This window comes from Lontra canadensis, unplaced genomic scaffold (genome assembly GCF_010015895.1).
Source record: "Lontra canadensis isolate GAN:19392208 unplaced genomic scaffold, GSC_riverotter_1.0 scaffold12, whole genome shotgun sequence".
NCBI lineage: Eukaryota > Metazoa > Chordata > Mammalia > Carnivora > Mustelidae > Lontra > Lontra canadensis.
The window spans coordinates 7,181,517-7,205,313 of record NW_022631006.1 but is presented as its reverse complement, the minus strand read 5'-3'; the positions used below and the strand labels follow the sequence as shown (position 1 = coordinate 7,205,313).

Below are 23,797 nucleotides of genomic sequence, written 5' to 3'. Positions count from 1 at the left end.
TACAAATGTGAAAACACATAAAAAGATGGTCACTGACTTGAGTAAATTATCTCTATCTCTTGAGTAAATTGATGGTCACTGGCTTGAGTAAATTATCTCTAGATAATCCAATAAATGCCCCACATATCTCAAGATCATTGAAAGACATTAACAAAACCTGTACATTAAAGGCTCTGAAAATTGTAATGTCTTCCCTGATAAACTTCTTTAAGATTTATTTGAGTGAGAGAGCAGGGGGAGGGGCAGAGGGAGGGATATGGAGAATAGCAAGTAGACCTCCCACCCCTCACTGAGCACAGAACCTGAATGCAGGGATTGATCCCACAACCCTGAGAACATGACCTGAGCGGAAAAACCCAGAGTCGGGCACTCAACTGACTGAGCCACCCAGGGTACCCTCCTTGATAAAATTCTTGTTCCCAGTTTACAACCCATTTGCCTCAGAGGTCAGACACTCTTTTTATTCAAAATAACCTGTTTAACAATCTAGACTAAAAATAATCTAGAAGCCTCCTGATAAAGCTCTATCTGTATATGATTTAAAGCAAATTATGCTGCACCGTCATAATTTTCATGAACTAGAATTCCTAGGAATTGTGAAATACACCAAAATTTGAGAACCACTGCTCTGGCTCAGTGCTTCTCAAACTTCAATATGCACACGAATCACATGGGACCATGTTAAAGATTCTGCTTCCACAGGGTCTGGGGTGAGGCTTGAGAGACTCCTTCTCAAGTAAGTCCCTGGGTGGTTCTGCTCATCAGTGAACTCCATTTTGAGTAGCAAGAATCCAGACCAGGGTCCTCCAGTCCGGCTGCCATGAGAATCAGCTGGGTAGCTGTACAAAGTATGGATGTCCCCCTCAAAGATCTTCATTCAATAGGTCTGGCATATGACCTGGGCACTGAGATCTCACTTTTAAGTTCCCCAAGCGATTTTAATGGGCAGCCAAGCTGGAGAACCTCTAGAGCATAACTCATCATCTCAGCAGTCAGCTAAATTTAAATAGGGGAATTCTCAGCATAACTTAGGTCCTATATATAGCACCCAAGATGGAAACAGGGTTGCTAACATGATACATATAAATATGCCTCGACTTCAGCCAGCAGCTCTGTTGCTCTACACAAGCTGTGTTGGGACTTCTGATCTTCACCAAGTGATAAACCTCATCTTCAATTTCTTCACATATCTAATGAGGATTAGACCCCCGGAGACAGTTGCATTAACAAAATAAGAGAATATTTGTGCAAGTGGTTTGGAGAGGACTGTTTCCTATCAACAAACAGATACACAAGTCTCACTTTTGCACTCGCTGACACTGCATATTACACATTTCACTTTTCACCACCAAAGCAAGTTGAAACAGATGTAAATGTGGAAGCACCGGCCCAGTTCAATTCCTAACAAAGTGCTTAATGATGCAGTTCCAGGAATGCATTGTGTCACACGCACAAAACGACCTGTAACAAGTGAAGGATTATAAAGGATTACCAGCCTCAGGGAAAAGACAAAGGACTGTCATTTCCTAGGGTTGTCAGCCCTGCCTTTCATCATTAAACTCAGATATACTTAATGAAAACATGGAAGTAGATTCACAGTTGCAAGTGATCAACTCCTAAAGAGCTTTGCAGAGGACTGAAGGGAAAGAAGGATTTTAATACCAATAAAGAATAAAAACAAAAACCAAAAAAGAGAGAGAGCCAGAGGCACAGGAAGGAGTGGCATGGAGTTTTTTAATTTGGAAGGCAAAAAGGTTACATTTAATGGGAAGCAGAGGTCATGTTAATAAATGCTCATTACAAAGCTGCTCTAACACAGAAGCAAGGGAAATACTGGGCTCTCCACCTACAGTCCCAATCAGAGTCAGTAGGTCAGTATAAATCTGAAGAACACCCATATGTCCAAGTTGCCATCTCAAAAGCTCTCATCCAGGGGAAATCAAAAAGTGAACCTAAAAGAAAGAAGCAAAAAGGTAAGAGAGGCATTCAAGGTTTTTAAAAATGTCCTACAATACTACAAAACAAGGTCCTAAATCCTTCAATCTAAATTCTGAACCCACAAAGACAATCATGGGGTTCCCAAATTCTAGACAGTAGTGAAGTCAGGCTAGAACAACCAAAATAAAGCAAATATTTTTCACTGAACATTTTATAATGGTATCCATAAAAATGAGTGTTCCAGGGGCGCCTGGGTGGCTCAGTTGTTAGGTGTCTGCCTTCAGCTTGGGTCATGATCCTAGGGTCCTCGGATCGTGCCCCACATCAGGCTGCCTACTCAGTGGGAAGCCTGCTTCTCCCTCTCCCACTCCCCCTGCTTGTGTTCTCTCTCTCTCTCTCTCTCTGTCAAATAAATAAATAAATAAATAAATAAAAATGAATGCTCCAATCTGAATCCCAGGCACATCAAGGCAAAACTTATTAGGAGGTGCAGGCCTGGGTTCTAACTCCAGCTCTGTAATTAATAAAGTGCATGACCTTCTATAAGTCACTCTGACCTCTCTAGCTCACAAACTCTTAGAGGTGAGAGGGGCTGCAACTTAGCCTCAAAGGCTTTTCTGGATCGAGAAAGCATACAAAGAACTAAATTTCAGTTGGAGAGTAGGGGGTAAAAGGAAGAAATCAGGAAAGGAAAAAGTAGAGAAAAATTCCCTATCTTGAATTTAACAAAGGGCCAAAATAGAAGAAATAATTTCATTTTCATTGCAAGATAAGGTTATTTTTGGCAAGGAGAAGGTGGAGGATAACTCCAAGGGAAGCAGCCACATTGCTGCAGGCCACACAAGATTACGATCTGTGCCTAGTGAGACAGAGCGCTCCCCCAGCAAACCCAGGCTTCCTTTCTAGTCCCTCCAGGAGTGCTGCCGGCCTAGTGCACTACAATACAGGTGCGGCCAGAAAGTGACCCCACAGTCTTAGGGGCGCCAATATTTCCAGCCATCAGCAGCCATTTTTCCTGCCATTTGCCATTAAAAGACTGCAATCTTCTTTGGGTGTCACGATATGAAAAGAAGATTGGAAAATATGTCCTTTCAGAAGTGCTGGGCTACCCTGGCAGGTAAGAGGGCACCACTGTATTTTGCCTACTAGTTCTGCTGATCTGCAGATTCTAGCAACAGAGCTTAAAGGAAAGATCTTATTAGACTTCCAGCCAGAGTGCTTTTATTTTACTAACAACAGTACTCACAGAAATGGTACGGAACTGTAGAACATTCCTACATCAGAATTATGGGAAAAAGAAAGAACAAAAAACAAGGAACAAAAAGCGTTCACAGAGGGCGCCTGGGTGGCTCAGTGGGTTAAGCCTCTGCCTTCGGCTCAGGTCATGATCTCAGGATCCTGGGATCGAGCCCCACATCAGGCTCTCTGCTCAGCAGGGAGCCTACTTCCCCCTCTCTCTCTGCCTGCCTCTCTGCCTACTTGTGTTCTCTCTCTGTGTGTCAAATAAATTAAAAAACAAAACAAAAAACTTAAAAAAAAAAAAAGCGTTCACAGTGCCAACCAAGAACAAACAGACCTATTAAAACTCACCTACTTACTCCATCAAATTTCTTTTTTTTTAAAGACTCTATTTTTTTAAATTAAGTAATCTCTATAGCTAACAGAGGGCTCGAACTCACAACCCAGAGATCAAAAGTTGCATACTCCGTGGATTCAGCTAGCCAGGCATCCCACTCCATCAAATTTCTTAAAGCAAACTCCCTGGCTACAGACTACGTACTACGAGTGCTTCAGTTCTAATGGCCAAGGTGAGAGCAGACACACAGGGCCATTTCAGTGAGAAGCCTTGACAAAGAATTATAAAAGAAATCCTAGTTTAGTACAAAAGTCAAGTTTTGAGCTTCTCAGTATTAAAACAGTTAAATCTCACATACTGGGGCTGGTCGATTTAGAAGGCAAAATGACTCATGAGATTAAGTCTCTTTGATAGTGGTTTTCAGAAAATTCTACTCAACAAAGAAGTGCTGCTCCCTTCTTTTAAGACAAAACTACATTTACCAGATAGTATTCTAAAAGCAGAGGATCTAGGTTTCTTTAAATTTAACTCAACAAAACTGGACTATGCAACAGCTCAGAAGAATGCTTCCACTGCAAACCAGGGGATAAAGATTTCAGGAAACTAATAGAATTGCTTCCCATGAGACTGAGACATGCAAAATGGGAGACACCTACTGAGAACAGGTCACATGACTTCTTCAGTCTATTTCACCCATGCAGAAAAGACCATGCCATCTGATCAGTCTGTTCTAATCATCTTAAAAGAAAGCCAGGCACAAAACAAAGTTAAAAACAATTATTCTCTGTATAGATATAAAAGACAATGCCAGACAGGGTCATTTCTATTTGGAATCTGCATTCTTCTCCAGCAGTGTCTCTATTCAGACACCAGCACTAAGCAGATAACACTCAAATACTGATTTTCCTTCAAATCAATTTCATCCTGGATATCCTGGTCACCCAATTAACAATGAAATTAGAGAAAATGTGAATCAAGACCTTTCTGCAGAAATTCTAGGTTCCAAACTCAATCTGAATCATAATTTCAGAAGGCACAGATCATGTGTTTCAAAAGATGGCAGGAGCTTTTTGCACATGAGCTGCTGTGAGCCTCTGATTTTATAGATGAGGAAGCAAAAACCTGGTAGGTTAACAGATCTGTCAAGAGCTGTGCTGTCTATTACTGAAGCCATCAGCCATACGTGGCTATTCAAACTTAGTTAAAATAAAATAAAATTTAAAATTCAGTGCTTCAGGGGCGCCTGGGTGGCTCAGTGGGTTAAAGCCTCTGCCTTCGGCTCAGGTCATGATCTCAGGGTCCTGGGATGGAGCCCCGCATCGGGCTCTCTGCTCCGCGGGGAGCCTGCTTCCCCCACCCTTTCTCTCTGCCTGTCTCTCTGCCTATTTGTGATCTCTGTCTGTAAAATAAATAAATTTTAAAAAAAATTCAGTGCTTCAGTTGGTAGAATATTCGACCTTTTTTTTTTTGAGCATTAACTTGATCTCAGAGCTGTAAATTCAAGCCCCACACTGAATGTAGAGATTACTTAAAAATATAACCTTTAAAAAAGCAAAACAAACAAAACTACATGACTAGTGACTACCATACTGGATGGAGCAGACTTAGAACACTTCCACATTGCCGAGTTCTACTAGCAAGCACCGAGCCTATGTCATCCTCTCTAGATAAGGTCAGGTCTCCTGAGCTTCATTCTCTTGCACGTCTTCTGACCCCAAGATGACTGACTTTGCAGACTTTTTTTTAAATTTACATATATATGTAATCTCTATGCCCAATCTGGGGCTCAAACTCACGAACCCGAGATCAAGAGCTGCACGCTCTTCCAACTGAGCCAGTCAGGTGCCCCACAGAAACATTTTAGATAGCCTACCTTCATCTTTTCTTATCATCTCTCCTAAGTTTTTCCCATTGAAAAAATAGAAGTTTAATATTTTTAATGAAAACCTTTTTTTTTAAGATTTTATTTGACAGGCAGAGATCACAAGAAGGCAGAGAGGCAGGCGGAGAGAGAGGAGGAAGCAGGCTCCCTGCCGAGCAGAGCCCGATGCGGGGCTCCCCCGATCCCAGGACCCTGGGATCATGACCCGAGCCGAAGGCAGAGGCTTTAACCCACTGAGCCACCCAGGCGCCCCTAATGAAAACCTTTTAACAAGATGTAGATACTCATTATCCAAGTCTCCGAACATAATAGAGGAGAAGGAATATAAATGTTCAGAATCAAAATGTCTGTTATCAAGTTCCCACTCGGTCACTTACTAGCTCCAGAGCCTAGACAAGTTAATATAAATTTCACCAGGGTTGGAAGCCTGGCTGGCTCAGTCAATGAAGCATGGGATTCCTGATCTTGGGGTCATGAGTTTGAGCCTCATGTTGGAATGCTGGGTGTAGAGAATTTTTTTTTTAAGATTCATTATATTTTTAAAGATTTATTTATTTATTTTAGAGAGAGATGCTAGTAAGGCAGGGAAGGGCAGAAGGAGAGGGAGAGAGAAACCTACTCCACAGTGCAGCACCCAATGCGGGGCTCAATCCCACAACCCTGAGATCAGGAGCTGAGCCGAAACCAAGAGCTGACACTTAACCGACTGCATCACCCAGGTACCCCCTTCACCAAGGTTTAATTACCTTATGTGTAAAATGAGAATACTTCTATTCAACTACCTCCCTCACAGGGTGGGCAATGAGGATCACATGAGTTAACGTTTCTGGGAGTGTGAGTCCCATAAACCTAGTAATGTGATAACTATAAAACATTTTATAAATGTTAATCTAATTTTGTAAAAGATCTTACACAAACATTGTGCATTTTGTTACATATGGCCACATTAACTTCCCACCCCCTGTGAATGGATGATGGAAATCTGGTAATACAGATAAAAAGCAACAACTCATGAAAAAAAAGAAAAATAGCAAAGCTCAACTGAGGATCCACACAAATGGCACGATAGTGAGAGAACTATCACGAATTCTAATAATCACGGGCTGTAGCAGCTGTAAGAGACTGATGAGCATCCCGGCCAATTCCCTCATTGTGCAGACAGGGAAACTGGGCCTCAAAAACAAGCTTATGTGTCCAATCAACTAGTTAACAGAGCAAAATCTACAATGCAGATCTTCTAACTTCTAGTCTCATACTTGCACCCCACCCTACAGCCCTTCATACGAATTTTTTCCTTGGCTGCTTTCTTCCACAGCATTTTCCATGTGTTAGCATCCATGTAACTAATGACTTAGCTATTTTCATAGCATTTTCTTAGGGCTGAAATTATTTATTCATACACTCATTGGACAAACATGCGCAGTGACTGTTAGCCCTGTGCTAAGCCTGCAGGGAATTCAAGAGTTCAGTGGGAGAGACAGGAAAGCTGATGAACAATTTCATAACTATTGTTAAGTGCAGCATTAGAGGTGTACACAGTGGGCCCCAGAAGAAGTCCTATACAACTTGGGAGCAGGGATGACATGGAGAAGGAATCATCTGAGCAGCAAGGATGGAGAAATAACACAAGGAATTAGGGTAGCAATGTACTTCATAACAATACTTGATACATTTTTTTACGGGTAGCTTTAAACAGACCAAATACAAAATAGAGCTCAGTCACTAATTAGTCATTAATTAGTGGCTTTTTTAGTAAATAAAATAAGCAGACTCAGGGTTTTAAGAATAATGGCTTAAAGAATTCATCTCCCTCTCCAACTGGAGAAAAAGGGGGTAGTGAAAAAAAGATCATACCATGTGCTTAGCTCAAAAAACATTCCTCAAATTTAAAATAGTTCCCTTGGGACGCCTGGGTGGCTCAGTTGGTTAAGCGGCTGCCTTCGGCTCAGGTCATGATCCCAGCGTCCTGGGATCGAGTCCCACATCGGGCTCCTTGCTCGGCAGGGAGCCTGCTTCTCCCTCTGCCTCTGTCTGCCTGTGCTCGCTCGCTCTCTCTCTCTGTCTCTGACAAATAAATAAATAAATAAAATCTTGAAAAAAAAAAAAAAAAAAAAAAAAGTAAAATAGTTCCCTTTTCAGGAACTTATTTGGTGGCTAGAACTAGTTCAACATAAGATGAAATGTCAAAGATAAAGTGGAATAAAAACTGAACAATTCCCCACAAAAAAAAACTAAAGATTATTACTAGTGGAGGTCATGTTGGGAGCAAATAAGATCTAGAATGAACCAAAAAGGGAACTCTTGAACTGACAACATAAGAAAAGAAAAGGGAAAAGCTGTGGGTCTCCAAGCAATTGAGGTCATAACAAAATCCCTAGGCCCCTTTCAGGTTGAATGACCTTTTGTGCCTAACTCCACACTGCCCACCTCTGGTGAGAATATACAGCAACCCTCACCGAGCATTTAAGCCCACTTGGACCTCTGCTGCCCTCAGGTGACTAGAAAGAAACTAGATATTATCACAAATCTAGTTTGGTGGTTTCCCCCCACAACTCAACTTTTCTTTTGCTTTGTAGTACATTCTTGGCATATGCAATTACAACCCCACTAGGTGGCAGTAGAGCCTAAAGAATAATATTTAGACTACCTTCCGCAGGTAATTTTCTAGGCCACTACACAACAGTACCCCCGTATTCATAGTCACTGCAATCAATCACAGGAGAAGCAGATGATCCACCTTCTGACCTGTCAGGTCAACAGTAGTCTAGCACTAGGTCACAATGCCTACATCATTCCCCTTACTTTATCTCATTACATAGGCATTTTATCATCCCACATCGTAAGATGGGTGAACACAGAACAGTAAGATATTCTGAGAACACATTCACAAAACTTTAATTACAGTATAATATTATAATCGTTCTATTTTCTTAGTAGTTACTGTTGTTAATCTCTTACTGTGCCTAACTGATAAACTGAACTTTACTACAGGTATATGTATATAGGAAAAACACTAGTGTATGTAGGGTTCAGGACTACTGGTGGTTTCAGACATCCACTGGGGGTCTTGGAATATATCCCCACAGATAAGAGGGGACTACTGTAATTTATTGATAAATTCGAAATGTCAACAGCAATTGTTTGTAAATAGCCCTGCTTGTCAGAGTTCTGTTCTGCCCAGCCCTGTCAGTCCCCTTGTTCCAGCCAGGATTAAACACTATGAATTTTTAAAGATCTGTGGGAGAATGGCCTCCATTATAAAAACAAAGCAACACTAACAAGATTTTAACATAAGTATTTGAACATTTGGCAAACAAAACTCCCTCCAGGCTGAGCATATTTCCAAGCTCAGGCTTGTCCCTTTGTGCCTGGTTCACTTTTCCTCAAATCCAGGGGCCATGTATGTCATCAGGAATTTTCCTTCCCAAACTTTGACACAATGTAGCAATGTCCCTCTTCTCCTCATTTCCCTTCAGAACCCCTTACAAAAGCTGACAATTTCTGAAAAGAACTTCACAAAGAGACATGAAGAAACAACAGAAAATATTTAGATACTATGTAAATGTTAGTATTTTCAAATCTACTGAATTTCTGTGTCATACATTCATTCAAAAAAGATACACAGCCACCTAAGTACCAGACACTGATCGGCAACTCCAAAGCGCATGAGGAGCGTTTCTTACTTCTGCATTTCCATTTTTATGATAATCTAAAAAATATCATGGGAAGGGCACCTGGCTGGCTCATTCGGCAGAACATACAACTCCTGATCCCAGGGTCATGAGTTCAATCTCCATGCTGGGTGTGGAGATTGCTTAAAAATAAAGGGATCTCAAAGTAAGTCTAATTTAAAAAATAAAAGTATAAATACACACACACACACACACACACACACACACACACACACACACCCCTATCTCATGAATTTACTCTTGGCCCCTGGGATAGCTACCTATATAAACCAGTGCTGCCAACTGAGCGGCTCTTTTACCGCAGGATGCGTTTTCAGGAGACCACAAAGGCTGAAGGTTGGAAAAGGCTATGTTAACAGACCTAGGTTTTACATTAGGCCTAGGTGAAAGAAACGGTCATGAAGCTCAGGTCTTACAGCAGAAGGAAGGAACAGGGACTAGAGAAGGACTCAAAGGGAACTTTAGCTGAATCTACAATGTCTAATCTGTTCAAAACCCTTTTTTTTTTTTAAGATTTCATTTATTTAGCGGGGAGAGAAAGAGAAAGTGCACGCACAAGCAGGGAGGGGAGAGGCAAAGGGAGGAGAGGCAAAGGGAGAAGGAGAAGCAGACTTCCGCTGAGCAGGTAGCCAGACACAGGGCTTGATCCCACCCTGAGCTTAACCGACTGAGCCACCCAAGTACCCCTAATCTATTCAAATCTTAATTCCCTGTAGTGGTTGGTTACATTATTCTCTGTATTTTTCTGTATTTTTTAAACTATCATAACAAAAACAATAAAGAATAATAATGAGAGAACAATAACTTTTTAAGCACATTTCTTTAACACTGAAATTGTCAAATACTTTAAACAAACTGGAGCAAAAATGGGGTATAAAAAGTTTTTTTGAAGTCAGACTGGATTATCAGACTTTCTTATCGATGAATGGAATGAGCAAGCCTATCCTCATGAGGTTATTTTGAAAATAAAGACACAGAACAATAAGCATTTAAAGTCTGACCCATGGTGAGCTCTCACTGTTAATTTATTTGCTTCTCCTTGAATAAATTTATCTTTTCAACTCAAAGCCATTTTCTTTTGATCTGCCTTTTTCAGAGTAGCTGCTGGTTTTAAATGTCATCCCCCAATTCATGCAAGAGCAGTACATTACAGATGTTTATTCTTTTTAAACCCAACCCTCAATGTACTTGGCAGGTATGGAGAATGTTCAATCTGTTTTGTTCTACCTTCTAAGTTGGTATAAATATTGACAACTCACTTGGAAATTATTTTAAAAGTGTTTTGGCACACTACACACACAGCTGGATTAGAAGCACATAAGAAGGGCAAAAAGATGTTATGTTTAAGAAGCACAGTGTAACCTATGTCAAATGAAAGATCTCAGTGAAAAACCTTTTGGGCAGTGTCCCAGAGAGAAGGATTTTTCAATGACCACACGCTCTATAGAATGATTTAACACTGTAATCTGGCACTGGAGGATTTTGCTGTACCTTGGGCCCGTAATTCCCAGCGGAACAGGTGGCTTTAAGTTGTTAATATGGTCTGCAGTACGCAGTTCCTGCTGAGCCTGCTTTTTTGTCTCTGTTTTTGTCATAATTTTGAAATACTGCAGCAAAGTCCTCCTCCAATCATGACAGTCCTAGGAAATCATTTTCCATGCTTTGGTATCTCCCTGAGCCTAGAGAACATCCTTGAATTGTTTGTTCTGTTCCCTTCCTAAGCACACACATGACTCATCTAGAAAAAATAATCTTAGTAATCTAAAGTAAGGCAGTTAGTCCTTAGGACCTTTCCAGCAAGGTTACTATCAGAGAGCCCAAAAGTGACTCATGAGGTTTGCCAAGTGTAAGGTCAATGTTGATTTGGTTTTCTAGCTTTGCTCAAGGAGTTATCATTCTCAGACACCTTGTCTGCTGCTTCCGCTCCCAAAGAGCACATAGCTCCCTTTTCTGGACTCCCACAGCACTGTGTTCGGACTCCCACAGCACTCTGGTGTGGCTTTACCTATGCCAAATTTTAACTGGTATGTTCATAGGCCTTCTCTCCTACTATTCTGGTAACAAGGCACTGAATGGCACATAGAAGGGGTGGTAAGGGGAGGGATGGGGGACAACTCAAGTCCTGATCAGGTGTCCAAAGAGCTAAATTTTATGAGAATAGTAGAAAGAGGGACACCTGTGTGGCTCAGGAGGTTAAGTATCTGCCTTTGGCTCAGGTCATGATCCCTGGGTCCTGGGATCAAGCCCCATATCCGGTTCCTTGTACAGTGGGGAGCCTCCTTCTCCCTCTCCTTCTGCCGCTCCACCTGCTTGTGCTCTCCATCTTAGTCAAATAAATAATTTTAAAAAATAGTAATAATAAAGAATAGTAGAAAGAAGTACTTCTCAAACTTCTTCACTGAAATAAACCATTTCTGTTAACTTGCCACTACCAAAAATGAAACCTTACATGAATTAACAGAACTGCTTTTGAGGCAATTAGCAATAACAGAAAGAATTCATATAACATTACCAGTTAACGGATTCATTCATGCCAAAACTGATGTACAGTCCTTGTCACATTACTGCATACACTTTGTAAATGGTTGCTAATTCATGTGTTATATTACTAACTAGTACAAAAATGAAAGATTTTTTTTAAGATTTTATTTATTTATTTGACAGATAGAGCTCACAAGCAGGCACAGAGGCAGGCAGAGAGAGAGAGGAGGAAGCAGGTTCCCTGCTGAGCAGAGAGCCTGATATGGGTCTCGATCCCAGGACCCTGGGATCATGACCTGAGCCGAAGGCAGAGGCTTTAACCCACTGAGCCACCCAGGCGCCCCTAAAAATGATAGATTTCTAAGTAGTGACAGAAAGAAGAAAGAAATTCTTCCCCCAAAAAAGATAACATTTCCTAAAGTTCTTTTTTTATCTGCCACCCAACAGCAACACTAAATTTTGTAGCAGAAAGGCACAGAAAAGAGCACATTCATCATCAGTAAGCTAGGTGGGCTACTAGAAGAACACTAGGCCAAGGGCACCACTGTCTAAGGCACTACTTTGCAACCACTTAGCTGTGTGGCCACAGAAGGCCTCTGTTTTCTCATACGCAAAACAACAAGGTCAACATACAGATTGGAAAACACTCACGTACCTCTTAGAGATTTAGGATTCTGCTTGGAAGGGAGGGATAAAGGGAAGGGCATATCACCCCGGAAGAGAGGCCAAGTACAGAGGGCTTCTCAGCTATATCAATGAGAACAACTTCAGCTCCACTACTTGTTTTATAGACTGAGATTCTACATAAGAGTTTATTTAGAAAAAAAAAAAAAAAAAGGAACTCTACTGTGAATAAAAGGAAAATAACAAATGAACCAAATGACATCTCATCGTAGATTTTTTCAAGTCTTCTCCCAAGCTAATCCAAATTCCCCATTTATTTCCACTTTAGCACACACATTATTAGTAAATGGCCATAGTCATTCATTCAGCATGTACTGGATGGCATATGCACCAGGTATAAGCACTAGACTAGTTACGAGGGTGGACAACAGCCCCACATTTTAAGCTATCTGAGATCAAAATCAGAAAAAAATATGGAGCAAATCTCCAGGAAGAACCTACAGTTTACGTCTCTTCCAAGATCTTAGTTGTTTTCATGGAGTTAGTGATGTAGAAATTAATGTATTAGCTAGAGGCAAACTTATTTTCTGTTATCTTAATGATTTGCAAAACAGTGAGAAGGGACGGCAATGACCAAAAGAGGCAGCACTGATGAATCATGATGATATTATGCATACTTTGCATTCTGACAGAAAATTCTGCCAAGTGTCTTATCAGCAATATGGGAACCTTGGTAACCATAATCAAAACCAGCCACACTCAATTTCTATTCCTAAAATCAACATTATGGGGCAAGGGATATGATCAGTACTTACATTCTTCTAGTCTCCTACTCCCCAATTAAGTAAATGGGAATAATTCAGCCAACGAAGTTCATTACAACAAGGTGCAGGATGGTGCTGGCGAAGAGAAAATCAGCAAAGGCTCGCTCTGGGGAGATGCCTTGGAAATCTGCCTTGTTCTGTGGGTTGATCTGTATCCTGAGGCAAACTGCACAAGAAGCAAAACATGAAAATGATTATCTAGAGATATAAAACACATATACTGCGAATGAACACACCCCTACCCTATGTTTCAATAATTCTAACAGTAATGATACGTAAGTGCATCCAAAGGAACGATACCCATGAGAGCCCCAAACTAGAAACACTCTAAATGTCTCTGAACAGTAAACGGGGTATAATTATGGCATATGCACACAATAAAATACTATACAGCAGTAAAAAAGAACTTCAAAACACGGATGCATTCCACAAATATGCTAAGCAACACAATTCAGACACAAAAAAGACACGCTGTAGGATTCCATTTATATAAAGCTTAACACGAGGCCAACCAATCTATAGTAATACAGACCAGGATAGTGGTTTTTATCTTTCAGAGGAGGAGGAATGACTGTGAAAGTGCAAGGAGAAGACCTCTAGGTGCTAGGAACAACCTGTAGCTTGCTCTCTGTGCTGGCTAGATGGTAAGTTAAGGAATTCATGATTGTACACTTGTGTTTTTATGCTCTTGTTAAAGTTAAAAGAAAAGAAGTATGACTTCTCAGGCTAAAAACCAAAAGCTTACTCAGAAAAAGATAGATATAACCAAAATATCTTCAGAACTATCTTATCTCCCGATTTCAGTTTCTAATTATACCTCAATTGGGATGCAGGTGAGAAAGTAACAAAGGGGCTGGGCTAAATAACACAATGTTGTAAAACTGTGGATTACTTTCTAATAAAATGTGTATAATATTGGATAGCACACAGTATAAGATTGCTTATCTATGAGGACCTCATAAATACAGGTTTGATCTTAAAGTTCTAGCAGCTGCTCCTCCCAAAAAATGCAAGAGACCTAAACTATATAAACTTGACTGAGAACTCTCTCCTGCCTCATTCTACATCCTTGAAGATGCCAACCTGATACATTCATTAGCCATGGTCACCATTTGAGACGAAAAGCAAGCTCCAGGAATACACTTCCCCAAAATATCTTTATGCCTGTGTTAAATAATTATGCCACTTAAGAAAACTCAAATTTGCTTCAGGCTAGCATCCGCTCCATCACCAACCAAGAAAGAAAATGAACTGAGATCTAACCCAAAGATCAGAAAACTACCAAACCAGCTCTCCAGAGGCCATCACCACGGCAACAGTTTTCATTATGCTTAAGCATGTAAACACTGTGGAAGCACCACTGATCTTTTCAAGCACCTGGACCCTTCAAAATAATGAAGGATATTGACTGAAGCAAGGGCAACCAATTAAAATCCTGCCGTGGAGAGTACAGACTGGTTCATCCATTTGGGAGAACTGGCAATACGCATTAATATTTAAAATATTTTTACTTTTTGAATAAGGAATTTATCTTACAGAACAAAGAATTTCTAACAGCATGTTCATAAAGTTGAAAAAAAAAGGAAAAACAGTCCAAATGTTACCAAGAGGATTATTTCAAAAAATTACACTAGACATTCAATGAAATCCCATGCAATTATTCAAAAAAAAAAAAAGACAAATTCTCTACAGCAAAGATATCTAAGATATATTAAGTTAAAAAAAAAAAAAAAAAGACAAAAAACCATTCCATTCCAGAGGCGCCTGGGTGAATCAGTCATTAAGCATCTGCCTTCGGCTCAGGTCATGATCCCAGGGTCCTGGGATCGAGCCCTGCTTATGAAGCTCCCTGCTGGGTAGGAAGCCTGCTTCTCCCTCTTCCACCCTCCCTGGTTGTGTTCCCTCTCTCTCGCTGTGTCTCTATCAAATGCATAAATAAAATCTTTTTTAAAAAATTATTCCATTCTGGGGCACCTGGGTGGCTCAGTGGGTTGAAACCTCTGTCTTCAGCTCAGGTCATGATCCCAGGGTCCTAGGATCGAGTCCCGCGTCGGGTTCTCTGCTGGACGGAGAGCCTGCTTCCCCCCTCTCTCTGCCTGCCTCTCTGCCTACTTGTGATCTGTCAAATAAATAAATAAAATCTGAATATATATATATACATATATATATTCACAGTCACGTAGAGGACTAGCATTGAATTGAGGTAAAAATGTTAAAATTTGGATTTTAGGAAGATTTTGAAATCACTTGATGCTTTGATAAATAAATATATTGATAGAAATAAATAAATAAATAAAATCTTTTAAAAAAATTATTCCATTCCATATTTCTCTTAAGAAAAAAATAGGTATCATTATTTTCTAATTTCTTTTAGTTGGAACCTAGGAAAAATTTGGAGAAAGAGATACCAAACTATTAACAGTGGCTATTGAGATGGAGATAAGGGATAGAGTAGTGTTTCAGGAAATTTAACAGAACAAGAGAGGCTCCCCATGAGGGTGAATAAGGTAATGAACTGAGATGTATGGTTACCATGGTCACAGTCACCCAGCTTATTTTAATGACAACATAAGAATAAGAGATCGATGGAGATGGAAAAGACGTTCCAGTTATAAAGACCAACACCCATTTTGATATATAATGCTCAAGAGGAGGTGGGGTGAGCATCCTGGGGGAGGCTGCATGATCACCCGGGAGGTTTCTAAAGTACACTCACCACTTCATGAATCTGACAAGCATCCCCAGGTGGAGAATTACAAACCTTCCAGAACCTGTGTTACTGACAGCGGTGTCTTATCCCTCAGACACACTGGGATACAAAAATGGCCAAGAACATCTGTTCAAAAAGCTCCTCCACAAATGATCCTTCATTATCTCCCTAAACACTTCAAAAGATGGAAATTTACTACCTCCTAAGGCAGCTTGCTTCATTTAAACATCCTAATTTAATCTATCTCCTTAAATGTTCATTCATCCAGCATAATATTTACTGAGCATCTACTATGTGCCATGCATCATCCCAGGTACTGGGGACATGGCACAATAACAGGAGTCTGGCTCCCAAGAATCTCACACTGTAGTAGAGAAAAACAAATAAGTAAGCACTAAACAAGGAAGTTATCATTTAGTAATAGGTGCTATGAAGAAAATAAAAGAAGGTAATAAGAGAGTGACCGGGAAGCCATTTTTATTTGGTAGTCACAGAAGGTCTAAGAGATGTTACTTAAGACCAAAATTTGAAAGATAGGAGCCAACCATGCAAAGATCTGGGGCCAGAGCGTTCCAGGTAGCAAGAACAATCCTGACATATTCTAGGTATAGGTCAGACTAACTAGACTATAGTGATCAAGAGCAAGAGGGAGACAAGGGCCAAATCCTGTGGGGTTGTGTAAGCTTCAGGAAAGAGTCTGGATGTAGTCTAAGTGCAATAGAGCATTTCAGAGTTTTGAGCAGATGAGTAAAATAATCTGATTTATAATTGCTAAGGTTGCTAGAATTGCACCAGAGAATGGTTTATGGAGTTAAAGGAGCATAGGAACCACATAGATGCTGAAGAGTCATGTAATGGCAGTAAAAGTGAACAGAAGTGAAGAGAGAGACTATATTTTGGAGAAGAAAGGGCTTGCTGATGAGATGGATGTGACGTAGGAAATAACAGAAATAAGGGATCAAGGAAACCTAAAGTTTTGGCTTCAACCAGCGTACTGACTGGTGAAGACGCAGATGGCTGGGCAAAAAGGTTCAATTTGGAGTTTTATATATCAGACATCAAGTGAAGACGTCAAGTGGGCAACTGGATTTACTAATCTGGAATACAGAGAATGGGTCAGAACTAAAAACATAAATGTGGTAAATTACAGTTATATAGACATTATTTAAATTCACCTACGGAAAAAAAATTAGACACCAGAAGAGGTCTAGCACCATGTCCTCAGACTGCGAAGCACCCAGCACAAAGAGTAGGAAGGAAAAACCAATGCGGTGAGAAGGACCAACCAGGAGTGCTATAAAAGCTTCAAGAAGAAAGTCCACACAGAAGACAGCAGCCAACAATATTAAATGCTAAATGCTCCTGGGCATTCAGGCAAGGTGAGGGAGATGGCCATTAGGTTTGTGAAGATGGTAAGTGTAGTTGAGCCAGAGCGGTGACAACAGACCACCACAAGAATGGGGTGAGGAATGAATGGAAAGTGAGAAAGCAGAAACAGCAACTAGACTATTCTTTCATAGTATTCTCTGAGGATTGGAAAGAAACAGAATGGCAGCTGGATGGGCATCTAAGACCAAATAAACACTTTTTATTTTGGCAATATCAGAGCATGCTTGTACCATGGGAATGATCCAGCAGAGAGAGATTAATAATGCAGAATGGAAAGAGGATCACAGAGGTTGAGTCCCTAAGGAAGCAAGAGAACATTGGTTCTTCTGCCCAAGTGAAGGTGTTGGCATTGGACAGGAAAGGGACACAACCACCATTATCAGGGGAAGTAAAAGAGCAGAGGTACAGGTGCAAATGAGCTGCTATATGACTTCTCACTGGGAAGATGAAAGGATTCCAATGTCTACCTTTTTAGTAAAAAAATTAAAAATTAAAATTAAAAAAATAAAAAGGTAAAACAAGATTATCAACTGAGAACAAAGGAAGAGAGAACATATGGAAAGGTCAAAAGAACTTATGATGCATATTTTGGAAAAGCTAAGATATTAGAGAAGTATTATAGGACCACTGGGCAAAGCTGAGTGTCCATTTGTATTCCTATTTTCACCAATACTTCTCCATCACAGCACTATAGCCAATTATCTGTATCTCCCACTAGATTACAAACTCTGGAATGGCAGAGACCATGTCTGTGTGTCTCACAGCTCATCCTCAGTACCTTGGCAGAGAATCTGGCACATAATTGCTTAGTATTCATTTACTTATTATAGGTGCACTCACAATTTAACTTTCACGGCGTTAAGCAGTTAACAATGCAGAGATGAAAAGACAGCCCCTATCCTCGAAGGGCTAACCTTCCAGAAGACAGACAGACACAAAAACAAATACAGCACAGTATCAACGTGCCAAGCCTCCCTCTCTTCCACCCTCTTTTCCCCCCACAGACAGGTAAAACATATAGAAAAAAAGACCCAGATCTGCTGGAAGAGTCAGGGAAGGGTTCCAAAAGGAAGCAGCCCTTGAGCTGAGCTGTCTAAGAAGTGAAGGAATTTCCCAGGCAGGCAAGCCAAGGTAAAAATAGCTTAAGACATCACAGTATCTTCAGAGAATACCAAGTTAACTCAATAAAGCAGGGGTATAAAGTACAGAGGAAGCAGAGGTAAGAGATGAAGCTGGAGATAAGAGCCTGGTTGTCACAAAGATTTTTAATTTTTCACTGGGAACCACAAGACTGTATTTCCACAGGGAGTGGCATGACCAGACTTGCAAGTCAAATCAAGACTGGGGGACGAATGAGGAAGATTACAGTGGTCTCAACAAGAGGTCGTGAGAGCCTGAGACACTGAGGATGGAGAGCGAGCAACAGCTATGGAAGATTTAGAAATGAAAGATTTATAAACAGGACTCTCAGGCACAAGGTTAGCAAACTTCCAATCTCTTGGACAGCAGTTATGATAGATATTACGGCCCATAAATTCGACAGATAATGCCCAAAGAAATGCTGGAACCCCAGTCCACATGGCCCAAGAGCTCCCATGAGAGAAAACACTCTGGATTAGACGTCCTTGCCTTTCAAATTCAAACTGCTTTCGGACTTGTAAATTGGAACAAACAAAACTTTTTTTTTTCTTTTTAATCCAAAAAGCGTGGATGGCTCAGTCGGTTAAGCACCCAACTCTTGATTTCAGCTCCGGTCCTGATTTTAGGGTGGTAAAATCCAGTCCCACATCTGGCTCCCTGCTCAACAAGAAGTCTGCTTGAGATTCTCTCTCTCCCCCCGCACTCTGCCCCGCTCCTCCTCTCAAGCGCACATGCACTCTCTTTCTCAAATATATAAATAATTTTTAAAAATCCAGAATTAGGGGCACCTGGATGGCTCAGTGGGTCAAGCCTCTGCCTTCGGCTCAGGTCGTGATCCCAAGGTCCTGGGATCGAGCCCCACATCAGGCTCTCGGCTCGGCAGGGAGCCTGCTTCCCCCTCTCTCTCTGCCAGCCTCTCTGCCTACTTGGGATCTCTGTCAAGTAAATAAATAAAATCTTTAAAAAAATAAAAAATAAAAATAAAAATCCAGAATTGTTTCATATAGAAAATAAAATAGACGAAGTTGTAAAAATTACTTAACTGATTTCCAGATCCAAGACTTATTTAAAAAAGTCTTCGTGTTTTCCACTTGTCTCTCCTAAATAGCACTCTGAATGAGCAGAAAGAGGGACTTCACTTAGGTAAAAAAGGAAACTAGAAGGGCTGCCAACACGGGAATGTTACTCTACCAAAGGGACAGATGTCCTCAGCTAGAGATATCTAACCATAAGATAAACAGTCTGCTGCTAAGGAAATTTGAAATTTGTCTTTTAAAGCTTACTATACTTTACACTGCTGATCCACAAAAAAAAAAAAAAGATTTCTCAATGGCAATTTTCTATCTCTGGCTCCTTCTTAAAATCATGGTAAGTCTCCCAGCCATAAGGGAATAGAAGAAAATCATTTCCACTGAGACCAAATAACACCAGGCTTTTTAAAAGTGTTATTGCATTCTATATGGGTTAAAAATATACTGATCAATTTTCAAAGAGCATATGCTTAATTAACACATGCAGAAGGAATGTAAGAAAAAAGACTGCCAAAAAGAAATTAGGAAACCAAACTAAATAACTTTTCCCTCCAATTCATCTAGTGTAGGCTAACACCAATTCTAAGTCTCTCCCTTACTCAAATTAAAAAAAAAAAAAAAAAAAGTTGGTGGGGGTTGGGGGGGAAGGCGCCTGGCTGGCTCAGTCAGAAAAGCATGTAACTTTTGGTCTCAGGATTGTGAGTTCAAGCCCCACATTGGGTATAGAGTTTGCTTTACTAAATAAATAAACTTTTAAAAATAAATAAAATTAAGGGCGCCTGGGTGGCTCAGTGGGTTAAGCCTCTGCCTTTGGCTCAGGTCATGATCTCAGGGTCCTGGGATTAAGCCCTAAGGCAGGCTCTCTGCTCAGCGGGGAGCCTGCTTTCCCCTCCCCCTCTGCCTGCCTCTCTACCTACTTGTGATCTCTCTGTCAAATAAATAAAGTCTTTAAAAATTAACTAATTAATTATATTTAAAAAATTTTTTAAAATCCTTAGACGCTTTCCTATTACCTACAGAATAAAATCCTTGGCCTGGCCCTGTCAAAGCTCTAGCATCCAGCACTATCTAAACCATTGTTATCTCCTGCAATTCCCATTCTCCAGCTAAACAGGCCTCCTCCTTTCTCTTCCACCAGGAAACAAACCACCAGAAAACGAGAAACCCAGCACCATAAACAGGTACAAGGCTTCCCTTCCCCATAATCACAACAAATAAACTCCAAATTTCAAATTTCCCATTAACACTCTCCCTGTTGAGCGTCTGAGCTAACAAATGGCACAAGAGTTAGGACCTAATAAGGGCAACGCTGTCAAAAGAAATGTAAATGATACCCTTTGATGGTTCACTATGAATTGTCATAAATCCTTCCTTTCCTGGAGCAACTTTCATTTCTCTGGCCAAATTTCTCTGGCCTGTTATCTAACAGCTTTGGAAATCCCAATCCCCCTTACTGACTCCACTATTACTGTGCCCTTTAACTAGACATTGTCTTCAAAGACAAGCTAGGACCCTCTCACTGGGGAGGATGGAAAGGAGTCTGCCAACTCATTTTTAGCTACAACAGCCTCAAAAACAAGACTTGGCACAAGAAAAAAATAATTTGCGGGTGCCTGGGTGGCTCAGTGGGTTGGGACACTGCCTTCGGTGCGGGTCATGATCTCAGGGTCCTGGGATCGAGCCCCACATAGGGCTCTCTGCTCATGGGGAGCCTGCTTCCCCTCTCTCTGTATGCCTCTCTACCTACTTGTGATCTCTATCAAATCAATAAATAAAATCTTTTTTTTTTTACTTTTTTTTTTAATTTATTTGACAGAGATCACTGGTAGGCAGAGTGGCTGGCAGAGAGAGAAGGAAAGCAGGCTCCTTGCTGAGCAGAGAGCCCGATGCGCGATCCCAGGACTCTGGGATCATGACCTGAGCCGAAAGCAGATGCTTTAACCCACTGAGCCACCCAGGGGCCCCAATAAATAAAATCCTTAAAAAAAAGTTATTTGTTAAAAAAAGATCTTCTGGTTTCATCACACTAATAATTTACAACTGTAGTCCACACCCACTCTTCAGTAAATCACACTCTCTCTTGTAGCCCTGAAAAGGCATTCTTAATCTTAAAAGGCTTATAAAGCCAGGGTGACTTTAGCAAGAAACGTTCTTTTCAATCAACTTAGGCCCCACCCATTCCTACCCCTGCAGAAATGGAAGACAAAATCGTCAAACAAAAGTCACTAGAGGTTCTCAAAATTCCTTCTCCAGTTTGAACAATAAAATTCTTAGTCTCGAACAGTCTGGAGGGCAGGGGGGGAGTCATGGGGGGCAGGATAGGAGGTCAGGAATCTGGAGCAAAAAGGGCAGCGTATCTAGTGTATATGGCCATAGTAACATCTGAACTCCTGATATCCAGGATGCTGCCACAGAGAACCAGGTCTTGGTCATCTAGGACAAAACTCAAAGATCATAATGAAATATCCAATTAACAGGCTAGCGCACAAATTATTAAGTCCTTAGGCTTATTTTAAGTTCTGAGAGAGAAGGCAGAGTACCTTTGGCATGAATCTGAACTAGTATTTATATAAAAATCATCCTACAGATCTACAGACAGAGAACCACTATAAATGAATGATTCTAATGCTATATTTTGTCTGTGCCCCCAACTAGACTATAAACTCACTGAGGACAAGAAACACAAATCTGATGCACCCCCCCAAAGTTAGTACCTTGTATTAAGACTCAAAATGCAATTGATAGTCTGACTTATAACAATCACACTGGAAGAAAAAAAAAAGAAAAATGAGTTCTGGCTTGTTCTCAAAGTCAGAGGAAGGCAATACCAGTGACCAGAAAGGCCCAACTGGTGGCCACCTATAAAGTGGACTGGCTATCTCTCACAGGCCAAGCCTGAACTTAGCATTCACTTGAGTTCCTACTGGGTCAGAAAGGTCAGATTTGGGCAAAAACTTTATGGGACAGGGGCTCCTGCGTGGCTCAGTGGTTAAGCATCTGCCTTCAGCTGAGGTCATGATCCCAGAGTCCTAAAATGGGAGTCCTGCATCAGGCTCCCTGCTCAGCAGGAAATCTGCTTCTCCCTCTCCCACTCCCCCTGCTTGTGTTTCCTCTCTTGCTGTTTCTCTGTCAAATAAATAAAATCTTTAAAAAATAAAAAACTTATGGGACAGTCAGCTCTTGTTAAATATGGCAGTCTACAAGGTATCAAATACCAGGATTCAGAATAATACTGCTAAAATAGAGTTCTGTGAATAAAAATTGAGTTGAACACAACAAAATAAAAGCTTCATACACACACACAAAGTAGGAGGGGTGCCTGGGTGGCTCAGCCAATTAAGCATCTGCCTTCAGCTCAGTTCATGATCCCAGGGTCCTGGGACCCAGCCCCTCATCTGGCTCCCTGCTCAGCAGGAAGCCTGCTTCTCCCTCTCCTATTCCCCCTGCTTGTATTCCCTCTCTCGCTGTCAAATAAATAAATAAAATCTTAAAAAAAAAAAAAAAAAGTAAGTCAACAAGCAAACCACCTATGTATTTCTTAAACGCAGTTCACAGAACTGTTTCACTAGCTGTTAGCAGTGATTAGGCTGAGGTGAGAGAGATGCTTCAGAGTTGGGTTTTCCATTTTAAAGGTCTACCACCTTTAAAGGTTATGTTAAGGCTAAGTGCAATGGGAGTTTTCCTGGACCAATATGAAGGGAAGTGGATCACCAAGTTGAACAGCAACATAACGAGGGTTTCTCCAGAATTCCAGCTGTTTGACACTGGGCTAGTGGCAACCTTTCTGAGCCTCAGTTTTCCCGTTCACAAGAGGGTGTGCAGGCTCCTCTCATAACTTCACATGACGGTGATCCGATATAAAGGAGGGTGCTGTGGGAACAAAATCAGCGCACCAAAGTAAACATTGTTACTGCGATTACGTATAGAATCATTACCCGCTAGGATGAAGCTCCCCACACAAGAGATGAAGCCCGAGAGAAAAGAGTTGAAGGGGAAGGTCCCCACGAGGAGACAATAACCGAACTGCAGCGCTCCGGTCAGCAGTATGTACAGGAGGTACGCGTCAAGCAACTTCAGACGCTGAGGAGTGGAGCTCAAGTACTCTTCTAAGAACCGCGAGATGACCGACACTACCGACGCCGACATGACTACACACTCGGTTCTTCGGCCCGCGATCCCCGAACACCCGTCCCAACGACGACCACGCCGGATGTAGCCTTGGCGCCTGCGTACCGCTATAACCCAGCTCCACCCTCCCCGAGTTCCTTCTTTGCGCAGGCGTATACGCGGTCCAGGGCGCGAAACAACTAATGCGCAGACGCAGAGTACTTCTACGGAAGAACGCTGCGGCCAGAGAAAATTAAAGCGCCTGCGCTATGGATCTGTCCCAGGGCTGAAGACGTGTACTCTTTTTGTCCTACTTCCGCGGTCAGGTTGGTGACGCCCACGGTTGCTCTAGCAACAAGATACTGTAGGAGGAAGAGGGGGACAGGTTTTACAACGGACTGCG

At 41.3% G+C, this 23,797-nt stretch overlaps 1 protein-coding gene across 1 annotated transcript; it reads right to left on the bottom strand.

The window, feature by feature from the left end:
* Window positions 1-1,714: 1,714 nt before the first annotated feature.
* On the bottom strand, window positions 1,715-23,511 carry DAD1 (defender against cell death 1). Its single transcript, XM_032856422.1, has 3 exons — window positions 23,223-23,511; window positions 13,009-13,183; window positions 1,715-1,952 (listed from the first exon to the last, which is right to left on the bottom strand). Exons 1-2 carry the CDS (start codon window positions 23,431-23,433, stop codon window positions 13,053-13,055), a joined length of 342 nt encoding a protein of 113 aa, XP_032712313.1. The 5' UTR covers window positions 23,434-23,511; the 3' UTR covers window positions 1,715-1,952; window positions 13,009-13,052.
* Window positions 23,512-23,797: the final 286 nt, after the last annotated feature.

Coding starts and splice junctions, on each gene's coding strand:
- DAD1 (XM_032856422.1), bottom strand. CDS start 23,433: ATGTCGGCGTCGGTAGTGTCGGTCATCTCGCGGTTCTTAGAAGAGTAC. Junction 13,184..23,222: donor GGGGAGCTTCATCCTAGCGG/GTAATGATTCTA, acceptor CTTCTTGTGCAG/TTTGCCTCAGGATACAGATC.